Here is a 12,586-nt window from a genome sequence, read left to right as displayed (position 1 = left end):
TCCTATAGTCTCTATAGTTCTACTTTATTGTTTAGTTAAGTAAAACCAACACAAACAGTTGAAATCAGCTCTTTTTAAAATATATATTAAAATGCTTATGAGGTGCTAAGCGCAGTCCCAAGACAAAGTTAATGCAGAGCAAAACTATTGCTAAAGACATGTGCTAACGGGCCGGAGCCCGTATATGGGAGTGTGAAGTCAGTGCGTTATAGGGCAATTACATAGACAGTGGAAGCAGACCTAACTCCGTGTGCCGAAACGGAGGACGGCAGCAGCGCAAGTTCCATGTTACTCCGCGTTAAGTCACTGGCTCTACACACTATGTATGATGTTTTAGTTCTTGCCCTTGCAAGCGATCGATTGCCTTGTGGCGGACACATGTGGCACACCTCACCAAGGCCCTCGGGGAAATACTTTCAAAGCAGAAAGAAGATGCATACAGGCAGGATTGTACCCCGAAGATCTAGAAGACAGGCCGAATTAATATTCTCCTTTCCTGATCTAGCACAGGACAGCAGCATAACAGATGTAACCATGATTTATATTAATAGGAACACAGCCTGCACTTTTTTGTCTAAAGTTCTGGCCCAGGCAAGATTAAAGTTTGTTACTGGCAGTAATAACAGTCTCATGTACAGTATTTGCTGACGCATGTCTGCATTTATTGCTTCTAGAAAGTACGGTTGTGGTTTACCTGAGAGGTATGAGTTGTTCAGGGCTGGACTAGTGAAGACTTGTCTACAGATAATAAGTTTTGCTCCATTTAGGACTCTTTTAATTGCTGGTTAATGGCTTTCCTTCAGATGCTGAACGGGACGTCCCCTGTTTGGAGCGCTAGTTCAACTATCTTAAGGGACTTTATTGCTTCTCTTACATGGGTACGCCAAGGGTTCTCCGGTGTTTCAAAGATTAATTTAAAGTGACCTTTTAATGAGTTAGGCTGTGCCCTCCTGATACTGATATAATATTTCAACAAGCAGGCTTGACAGTCTAATGATTGAATCACCAGTCCCAGTTCCAACCTTAACCTGGACCGACATGAATGTTGTGGCTGTTGGAAATATTTTCTGTATGCTCTGCAGTGGATTTCTTCCAATATTGACTCCAGGGCCCTGGGTAGGCATGATGGCCATACTGCAATGCTGGTAAGAGAGTTTCCTTCATAGCCCTTAGTATTGGCACCACAGAGGTGCCTCTTACATCTGCCTATTGAATTATTTGCAATTTGATGTTTCCTAGTTTAGGCAGGACCATGCCACTGGACTCCAAAGTTTTTCCCAAGTCAGCGGTATACATATCAAAGCGCAAAGGAGCCAAGACACAACCCTGTTTTAATCTGTGATTTGTTCTAATTTTCTGGGTAACCATACATGGGCTTGCCGGTATACAGTGAAATTACAGCTCTTAGCAGTGTAGATGGTATACCCCATGCATTGAGCTTCCTCCGTAGGGTTGGTCTGTCTACCAGGTCGAATGCCGCAATATGATCAATGAAGCAACAAAAAAGTGGCATGTTGTTGTTCTGTATCACTTATTGCCTCAATAAAGATAGTGCAAGGATGTTATCCACGGTAGACTCTCCTGTCCTAAAGCTTGATTGAAAGAATGGTAAGATTTCTTGCTCGTATACCCATGACTCAAACTCCTCCAACAGTACTTGGGTATAAGCTTTTGCTTCTACATCAAGGAGTGCAATTTGACGGTAATTTGCTGGCGATATCTGGTCCACCTTTTCATATATTGAGCAGATAATTGATCCTCTCCAGGCATCAGGAACCATTGTTGTTTGTAGAGCGCAATTGAAAAGAGGAGTCATCAACTTGGACCAGTTTTCAGGAACACTTCTGAACGGGCTTGAGGAAAGGCCATTCAGGCCAGGGGCCACATCCTCTCTTATATGCCTGATGACTTTTTTGGCCTTCTTGATACTTATTTGGACTGCTACTCTGCTCTGGACATCTTCTGATTGACTTGATAGTTCTTGCCCTTTGATGACGCTACCCCACACCCCTGTGGCCATGTCCATAGTGAGCGTGGCCCCGGTGAAAGTTAGGTGGAGGACCCTCCCACATGTCCTAGGTGCCAGCTCCTCTGAGGATACAGCCCCAGTGAGAGACTGATTATGGCACATTACTGCTGGGTGGCTACGTGCCAACAAGGTTGCCTGATTGTCCTAGTATAGGTGTAATACATGGCTTATCCAGGCTGCTTCTGAGACTCTATTCTCTCTTGTTTCCATACTGTTCATCATTTTATACTCCTACAATTAAGCTTGGCTCCAGTCTTTTAGCATTCCTCAACCCATTACTTCATTGTAGCTGGTGGTTTCCGGTGCTTGGCACCAACACTTAGTGGTCAACACTGGCATTTATGGCAATTTTTCACATGGCGGTGCTGAATTTAGACATAAGCACAACATCAGTTGTTTACAAATAATTTAACACCTGCCACCCAAGTCATTCTTATAGCTTTGGGGGAAAAGGGGGAGGGCCACAATTGGCAGAATTGACACACTTTTAGGAGGTGATGGTTAGTAGTTGTGTTTGTATTGTCACTAGCGGTCCTGGCAGAGGAATTGGGTGTTGCAAGTTGCAGTGGACTTCTGACGAAGACCCCCGTACTTATTATAATTTTTTTCTACAAATTAAACACTGCCTCAACCACTGTTGGGCACCAGAGAGTTTCAGTTTCGTAGCCAGATTTAGTAGTGTGGAATTGTATAGGGCTCTACAGGTGATGTGGACAGACTTAAATTGTGCTCTTGCTTCAATGGATAACCAGTAAAGAGTGCGAATAACATGAGAGATATGGTCAAGTTCTTTGTATCCTGAAAAAACAGCAAGTGGCAGAGTGAAGAACAGCTCAGGGTGAGGTGGGGGCAGTTGAATTTTGAGGAGACCAGAGGGAAGAGAATTCCAATAATCCAGTCTGGGAAGGACTAGCATCTGCACTACAAACTATACATCCTCGTCATGGACAAACTGCCTGATGCTTTAAAGTAGCTTGAGTGTTCTGTGTCCTTGGCTGTCATGGATATAAGCAATGGTAGATTGAGCCAGTTGTAGAGGATCTGGTACTGTCCATAATAGGCTGCTTGAAACACAGGGGACAGCAAGAATCAATGCACTTCTGGACAGGCAAGCAGCATTTTTTTTTGTGAGATTAAAGGAAAGGTTGCTTATCATTCACTAGCCAGTGGCGAAAGACCATTAAAAACAAGGTCAGACAGGCTCATGTAGGCATCAGACAGACTGTTTTGGCAGCTTTTCCCCACAGTTTAAAGTTCCCCATTCATGGGTTGAGATTATTTACTAACATTGCCCCCATTGACTCGGCAGGGGCCCTTTCTGTGAAGATCTACAATGCTGTGTAGCGCACCATGCCCACCATGTCATGGTGGCTAAACCAGTCTTTTTTTCTTTTTTTAATTTTTTTGAGAAAAAACGTTCAAAGTCTTGAGATTGTTTATGAAACAAAAGGTAGCGCACATAATATGAATGAAGGAAGTTTGTTCCCAGCACATATTGTTTTTTTTCTTTCATGAAACTGCTGTGAGTCATGCTAAATTGGTGGACTTTCCAACAAGAATGGAATTGCGGTTCTCTGGTGGCTGGCCCTCAGCAATACGGCCACATACATGAGCTGGCACGGGCTCTCACGAATGAAACAAAGTGATTCCACGGTCTCTAAATCAAGTAGGGAAGTGTGAAGGAGGCAAATTCACATTTTCCCCACATTTATCATAAACATCTTTACCAAATGTTGCTCTGAACCGAGGCATTCTAATAAATGACACTCCCCTCATTGAATTCACAGATATACTTAATATGATTGTTTCTAAAGTAACAATTTGCGGATTGTGCATTGCAAGTCCATTATGAATTCAAGATGGGTTGCTTTTGGCAATTAAATTGCTTTATCGGATTTGAGAGTTTATGTGATTAATTGAGCAAATATCTCCTAGAAGTTGAAGTTTATCGATATGTACAAGTAGACTGAAAGATTATTGCTACTGGTTGCTGAATTATGTGAAATAAAAATATTTTTAAATGTAAAATAAACAGTCACTGGCTATGACTTGCATGCTCTGGTGGTAAAAAAAGCATTAAATAACTTGTGCTATATGTCTGATTTGGTCAAATTATGCCATGCCACCTGGGCATGAGGATACACTGGCAAGTAAAGCATTGAGCCTGCCCGCATTTGATACAGCTTCTTCTCCAGTTGGAGAGGACTTTGCATATCGAGGCACAAGCTACCACTCCCACTGGAGTAAATTGGACACCTGATTCTAATCCAATTAAACCTGGCTGGCCATAAATCACTTCCTCATACTGTTCAACAAAGTCCCTTTAGTGAGAAAGCCATTTTCTATAAACTAAACTCTTACAGCTCATCCCGCGAAGTCCTGAATATCTGTCTTTTGATAACGAACAATCTGAAATGCTGTTCAACTACTAGCAAAGGTGAATCGGTTCACTAACACCAATTGTTTTCCATATAATAGTCCCTTGCATAATGTTTTATCTATGATTTTCAACAATAATTATGATAACACCCATTAATCATCAAAATGAAAAAAATGAACCAATCCTTTTGCTGCAACAACAAAATAACTCGAGAAATTCTTAATACTTACTGAATGTAGAGTTCTAGAATGCGTTCTCTCTTAGGGATGATGTAGATATGATCAATACTCAGAGAGGGCTCCGATTGGCTGAAGTTTTGCTTTAGTGTTTTGAAGTTTTCTTCTGTCCAGTCCCATAGGGCACAGTATTTTTCATTTAGCAGCTGTAGCAGTTTCTTGAGATCCTTTCCTTTTGCATCATCTGGGACTGAAATAGATAACAAATAGTCACCAGAAAACTGTCATTTGCTTCTCTTTTGTGAGGTTGGTAGTGGGGGACGGTTGTGTTTTAGGAGTTCCACTTGTGACTTGTCACATGTTTTCCTAGTTCCATATTAGAACGTGGGTCATTCATCTCTTTCCCAGCACCGTAAAGGGACCATCAAAAACTAAGTGGGAAGCACTGATATGACATGCTTGCGTGTTGGTGGGTTTACGTATCATGTACATAGCTACAAAGCAGAGAGAGAGGTAGATTCATCGGAGTAGTAGAATACAGTTAACATTTGGTTGCCGGGAGGGTGCGGTGCAAATTAACCAAGCAAGAGTGGTTGTAAAAGCAGGAGCTGAGGCAACAAAAATTTGTCAAGGTAAGTAGGAAAGGTGGGATTTCAATGACACAGGGTGATGCAGAATAGGAGCCATCCAATAATAAAGGAAACCAGGGGAACCTTCACATAATCAGATACGGTTGGGACCTCTTGTCTGGAGTGGAGGAGAGTTAACTTTTTATACTTCCCTCCAGAATCTGCGCTCCCTTCTTTTTAGCTCCGCTCTCAGAGTCCAGCGAGAGGTATCTGGAATTCCTTTATGATGCAGCAAAAGTGGTTAACCAGTTTTGTTACGCACTACTGCTGCATCATAGCAGTAAATTACTGGACTTAGAATCTAGATGTTCATGCTAATATCTCTCTAAGAGAGCTCCGCATAACAGCAGCATAATCCCTGTCGGTTACAGAGTCCATAGTAATGGACATTTGGCATGTTTCAACATTCTGCACTTTTGATAGTAGATGCCAGTCAAGGTTAAACATCAAAGGTATGTGAATCTATTAAAACACAGCATTGATTCCATTATTCCATAATTTGTGCACGATATTTGTTGTGCGTATTGTGCTTCAAAGTCATCAAAGTCACTCCTATTCATGAGTCACTTCTGAACACCTAGGTCGAGATTCGATTACAAAACGTTTAAGCAAGTGTTTTCAATAGGAAATAGATTTCCTTTCAACAAAAATAATAAAGACAATTTGGAGACATGGTGAGTTACTATAGACCCTAAAAAGAACGTGCCTAGATCCCAGTAAAAGCTCCGAGTATCCTGATCTTTCAACATATTTACGACAGTAGGGGCAGCGATAAGGCAATCATTAAACATACTGTAATGATTTGGTCGGTCTCAAGAGTACTGTTGTGTGTTCCTGCCTTATTTTATTGTATCTCAATGCTCTCTCGTTGTTGATAACATTTAATGTGCCAAACATCACAGTACAAATAATGTCAACTTGTTCTCCACTAGCAAAAGATCAACACAGTTGTGTTGGATTCACATCTTACCTGCTTGTAAAAGAGGTTGGAGGATAATTTTGTTTATGTGTGCAATTGATGCTAGAAATGCTTCCTCTTGCTTCAGGAGTGACTGCACTGCCATTTGACAGACGGCCTACGAATAAAACAGCAAATACCCATACTTAATGTAGATGCATTAACAAGTTGATATGAATTTTAGAACTCTGCAGAAAGACATACAAAAATTACAAGAGAACATTCAACAATCCCTCCTACCCTCTCCTCCAAGCACAACATTAAAAGTGGTCAAAGAAGTATTCCTTACAACTATCTGCTAAAAATAAAAAAAACAAGCAGTCTAAAAGCCAGTATCAACGGCTTTAGGGTGTCAATGCATGTAAACACATATATTCACAAATATTGTTTACATGCATTGCTTGTTAAATAGTCCCTAATAAATTTAAGTAGGAACACTTACTGGGAGGCAAAATTACATAGAATGAAGTGAGAAGAGTACTCATCAGGGTGAGCAAAAATCACTCTATGAATGTTTCAAAGCATTGCTAACCACACGTATTGCAGAGGGTGGGGCTGTCAAGCCAATCTAAAAATACCTGTTTGCGGATTTCCCAACTTTAAAGACCGGGGTTCTTCTACATGAAAGTTGTGGACAGGCCTTAGTTTGTCAGCCTACTGTATAATAAAAGAATATCTGTTTTTTGGCATTTCTACAACTAATATGTAGAACGCAACTTTATTCATAATTAACTTCATCTGAAATGTTCTTACATTTCACAAAATGCAGAAATGGTGGTTATGTCTTCTTGACAGAGCAAATAGTTACTTATGTCTTTTCAAGAAAATAGTTGGGGTCACAGTAGCCCATATGGTCATGTGCCTTTTTTGAACCACTGCTCTACAGTATTACTTTTCCACTCATACCTATGCACTTATTTGACCCCAGGATCATTAAATATGCACACCTTATTTTTAGTTTTTATTCATACACCCGTGTTGAGCAAAAACTGTGCTGAAGGCATAGAGTTACATTACAAAACATGAAACCACTGACAATACAAAGGCAGAAAAAAAGAATATAGTATGTTATAAAAAGAACTGAAAAAAACTTTGCAATGTGTGGTAAGAAAATTAAACTAATCAAATTCATTAAAAGATCTAGTCTCATTTAAAAAAAAAAACCTTGCCTGAAACACAGCTGATGTGGATAAGGAATGCCTAAAGAATGTGAGAAGCCCTGTGCATGACTGAGATAGGGGTCAGTATGTGAAAAAAGCCTGGGTGTCTACAGCCTGGGAACGATTGCAATTCATTGTCATGGCCTGGAAAAGGTTGTCTTTGATGATGAAGAAACTTTAACTGCTATATATTTTAGAATAGACCATTACGGTCAGTCTAGGCTTGAATGGTGGCCAATGGAGAGAGTGCAAAACAGGTGATACTGACTGAATATTTATGCTCCGCCAACTGGTCTGACCACAGAATGTAGAGCTACTTTGGGGATTTTCAGCACGAAAGGCCATATGGATATCATTATCATGATCTCTTGAAATGGATCGCGTTAATCATAGTAAGAACCTTCAGACTGAGCTTAGAGTCGAACAGAAAACAAGTTTTACTTGCTAATGAGGGATTTGTGGCACCTTCCCTTTAACAGGTATCGCATGCAGCTAAAATAGCACAGGAAGGGGACAATGTAAACATTACGGACTCCAATGAGGATTGATTTTGTGACAATTCTCATCCATCCGATCTTAACTAACCAAAAATAAGCCACATTGATGTTTTTGTCCCAATGTGAGTGGTGATGAATAACACCTTTCGGTTCACATATTCTAAATTGTGAGACATCTTCTACATCCTCTTTGTTTTCTTATTCCCAAACGTTTTTCAAGGGCTGGTGATGCCAGGGTTCTGATGTCCCACAGACCTCCGAGGAACAGGACCTTGGAAGAAAAGCCACCTCATTTTTATGCAATCTGCAGATCTTCCCTCCTGTATCTGAAGGTAGCACCAGAAGCTGCTGGAAGAGAGGAAAGTGTGGCCCACCTGGAAATATCCTTGTTGACAAGTGGGTGCTTGAATTTCTGTGGAACTGTGATCAGCTTGAAGGGGATCAAACAATAAAGATCCAAGTACTTACGGTATGTGGCACTGATAAGAAAACCTACTTTGAATTTTGGGACTTTCTAAAAGTCCTTCAGGGAGTTACCTGTGAATCTTACTTAAAACATATCAATTTTGATGACCTCAACATGGCTTTTTTCCTACTTGGTTGCTTTCGCTGACAAAATCAAGGCTCCCTCATCATTTTTCAGGTAGTTCAATGAGGCCCCTTAGGCCCCCTCTGGGTATCTGTGAGTGGCTTGCCCTGCTGATTTGAAACAGGAGCAAAAGGTTTGTCACAGTCTTAGATCAAGGCTGACACTTAAAGCCACTTTCTTTTGCTCAGTACGTTTTGCCACCATGTTTGAAGCTGTTGTGGGACCTCATGACCAGCACATCTCATAATCTGAAGCTCTCATCAAACACAACAATCAGGTTTGATGCACTGGGATTTATTTTCTTCATTGAAACTTTCAAAGTCCAAAGGTAAAAATCTTGTCTAGGCTAAACCAAGTTAAACACTAATGTGTGCATTAGTTCATCCGTCTAAAAGTACCCATATGCCCCAGTGAACCGCATTCCATATAGTTACTTTAGAATTGGCTTTCCCATTGTTTCCTGCTTGACCTGTGATCCTTACTTGCCCTTTTGTTTAATTTTATCTATTAAACTTTTAACCTTTTAATTGAATTTGGAATGGAATTTTAATGTTTGTGTTTCCTTTAATGTACAGCTACTTAGGCATTTAATTACATACAACACCTCACATATTTTGACTTTAAACGGACTACTGTTCAGGTCACCCTACCAATTTGAGCACAGGTTACTCTCACTGAAACTGTTCTTTTATGGGTTCTTGTGTTTTGAAGCTCAGTCACAGCTCACATTGAGAAGATTACCTCTCTTCCCCATAACCCTGCAATGTGATAACCAGCAGTGCTCCATTTCCCTAAACTGCTCTTTCTAATTGCTGTAAATGATGTTTTACTGATACGTAATTTAATGCTACTGAACTTACAGAGAGCAGAAGGATGCAAGGCTTAGTTAGCCTTGCAAAGATTCACACTCAGGATCTCCAGGCTACTAAAAGTATCAGTGGCAATCCTTTAACTTACTGTGGCATCTTGATGGCAAAATGGAAAGCAAATTCCAAGCTGAAGTCTTCGGGCCAATGGATGACGACAGGGCAGGAGAGCAGCTACATTTTCTCATTTTCACCAGAGACAATTAGGTGCCAAAAAGAACAAAACAAGTCAGTAATGAGCCATTGGACCAATACATGCCTCCAGCATGTTAAAGAAGGCATTTCTTTCTGTTTAATTGATTCCCCCTTGAAGCCAGACCATGAGATAATGATTAACTACAATCATAATGCAAAGGGTGATAGTGATGACCTGACAGGTGTCTCTGTCCATGCAACTGCCCTCTCTGGAGTGGTCTATGCCAAACAGGTGACAGTGTCCAAGATAGCCAGAGCTAGAATGATGACTAGGTATTGCAAGGCCCCATTTGGGACATCTAGCCAAATATAGATTCTGTCTTCTCCTAGAGCATGACTGCTACTTTGAGCTAATCCTGTTTTTTTTTATAATACTTTATATGATAGGTCATCTCGGCTCATTATTACTATGCAAAAGCTAAACTACAGTTCCCTACATGCAGCGTGCTGTTCGCTAAAAAGCCAGGCCTGGCTAACATTAATCCCTCCGTGGGATAGTATATTTTTACGTAGGTGTTCAAATTACCAAGGTAAGTGTCATTGCTTTACTTACAGGGGATCATTGTTTGAAATAAAGAGTTCTAATATTTGCTCTCACTTTCTGTCCTGCTCTGTCTCTTTCCTCCATGTTGCTTCTCAGTACATAGTCTACAACAATAGACAAATGTAGGAAGGTGAGGTTCAGTCACGTCATATATGCTCAACAACACCAACACTCCTGCACCAGCACGTTTGGATAGGCACCACAACCAGGCTGGTCACCCCAAAAAAGTGGTCAGCATTCAAAGATCATAAACTTTTGCAAATGTTTGCTTAGCTAGTATCAGGTGGCTGGGGCGTGGCTTGGCGCCGAATCCAGATGGCCGCACCCCTGTGACCTCTGACGCGGTCATCGGATAAATCAGCAGTTTTTTTCTGTCAGAAAGGGCAACAGACTTCATTGGACTGCAGGGAAAACACCAATAATGTTTCTGCTACCGGCAGGTCGGTTTTCTTCTACATGACATGCCCTTCTCTATATTTATTTATTGGAGTGGATACTCTGAGGAGGACATTGCAGCCGCCATTTTGTATTCAAGCAACTCTTCATTTTCTTTATAAACAATGCTGTTTTTGCTTTAATATCATTCATGTTTTCAACAAAACAGTTTTTAATATCTGTTCGGGCATTTCTGGCTCCATGGTTTTCATACTTTAACATATATATTTTGCGATGTTAGATTCAGTCTGAATCTCTTGCAATGTCTTCTATAGGTGAAAATATTTTCTCAATCTTCCCAACGAATAACTAATTATACATGAACATGTTTTATGGGAAGAACTAAGAGCCAGGCACGATCTTCTGTTTTCGCTGCTGCTGTCAGGGTTTTCTCAGATAATTCATTCTCAATTCTTGCAACAAATATGGATAGCAATGTTTTGGAAACTGTGGCATCCTCTTCTCCCAATGGGACTCTAACGCAAAACAGTCAGTCAACTTCCAAACAAAACGTGGGCTTGACTTCAGCAACTAAACATGCTAAAAAAGATCCTCCATCACCCATTAAATCTCCTAATATTATTTAAATGGAGCTACTGTTAAAGGAAATCCATACTTTAAGACCTTTTATGGAAGAAACTAATAACAAATTGCAGACTTTAAATGATTATTGATTGGTATCTTATGGAAAATAGAGATAATCAAGTGGAACAACGAATCAGTGATATTGAGGATACAGTTCAAAGTTTGCAATTGCTTAAATCCGAAGTACTTCACCTCAGGAAACATGCTGAAGACTTAGAAAATCAGAATAGAAGAAATAATCTATGTATTTTTATGGCTTATCATAGGGAACAGAAGGTTCAGACTGATCATTTTTTTCAATTTTTTTCCTAAGCTTTTAGATCTTCCGTCTACATCATTACTGAATATACAACGAGCCCACGGACCCTAGTCCCAAGCATCTTCATCACGAAAGCCGAGAGGTGTTATTATCTACTTTCTAGAATATGTTCAACCCCTTCAAATTCTCAGAGCTGCTAAATCGAAAGGAAAAATTTAATGGTCGGGTTCACATTTGTCCGTCCCACAAGACTATGCTAAACCTACAGCTGACAGAAGAAAACAAGTTTTGGACATGACACCTGATCTTCGTACTCTCACTGTGCCTTTCTCATCCATGCTCTTTTAAAGTAACTTATAAAAATAAAAGTACGGTATGTGAGGATCCCAAGGTTTTGCAACGCTTTATCGACTCATGTAGAGGAGAAGATATGGACCTCTCAAAACAACATGCAGCTTGAATTTCATTTAATATGTTTTCACTTCTAGATGGTATTCTTCTTTTTCATGTTTTGTTAATTGGTAATATCAGTATAAAAAATACTTTATATTCTTTTCCTCATGTATCCTGTACCTCTTAATGACCTTTTGTCTTTCTTATTAGGTATTGGTTGTTGATATCACCATGATTACGTCGTTGTCTCTGTATTTCATTCGATCCTTCTCCTGTTGACCTTGTTGAAGTTCCAGTTGCACCATGTTCCCTTTGTGGTGTTATACACCCTCATTTCCTTGTGTGTTATACAAGTATGTTTATTTTGTTAGTCTATACCTTATGTCTTCTATTTTCTCTATATTGCAACTTTTCTTGTTCTTTTTTTCTTCCTTTCTTTTTTCTTCTCTTCACTTCTTTTTTTATTTCCTTCTTCATAGCTCTATCTGTATATTTTTTCATCTTTTCCTGTTTGATTTTAATGATAGCGCATTCCGTAATTTTTCATTAATTTTTCAATTGTTATATACTTTTAATTTCTTCCAATCTTATATTTAACTATTACCTTGTCATTATCTTGTTTCAATAGTTAATTTATGTGCTTCTACATATACAGGTTCTTTCTTTTTATTCTAAAGTTTCTCTTCTAGATATTACTATATTTGCTTATTTAAATTCCAAGCATAGTTTTATTCCACCTTTTGTAGAATTTCTTAACTTTAATATAAATGATTTCTCATGCTTCTTTGAATAATTACATGGAACGTTAAAGTGTTAGGTTCCACCTATTAAGATTCAAAATGTTCTCAGGCATCTAACCAAACTGAATACAGACATAGCATTATTACAAGA

At 39.6% G+C, this 12,586-nt stretch overlaps 1 protein-coding gene across 12 annotated transcripts in view; it reads right to left on the bottom strand.

The window, feature by feature from the left end:
• ALS2CL (ALS2 C-terminal like) overlaps positions 1 to 12,586 on the bottom strand; it is a 544,978-nt gene that overhangs the window by 263,468 nt on the left and 268,924 nt on the right. For 11 of the 12 annotated variants that reach the window (XM_069210973.1, XM_069210972.1, XM_069210966.1 and 8 more), the window contains 2 exons: positions 6,185 to 6,290; positions 4,640 to 4,835 (listed from right to left, as the gene is read on the bottom strand). In XM_069210973.1, coding sequence (XP_069067074.1) covers positions 4,640 to 4,835; positions 6,185 to 6,290 — 302 coding nt within the window. Of the gene's footprint in view, positions 1 to 4,639; positions 4,836 to 6,184; positions 6,291 to 9,375; positions 9,491 to 12,586 lie in introns of those variants that run through there. The other variant, XM_069210974.1, reaches the window with a different exon arrangement.

This window comes from Pleurodeles waltl, chromosome 10, assembly GCF_031143425.1.
Source record: "Pleurodeles waltl isolate 20211129_DDA chromosome 10, aPleWal1.hap1.20221129, whole genome shotgun sequence".
Taxonomy (NCBI): Eukaryota; Metazoa; Chordata; class Amphibia; order Caudata; family Salamandridae; genus Pleurodeles; species Pleurodeles waltl.
Note: the sequence above shows the minus strand (reverse complement) of the source record. Positions and strands in the feature narration are given on the sequence as shown.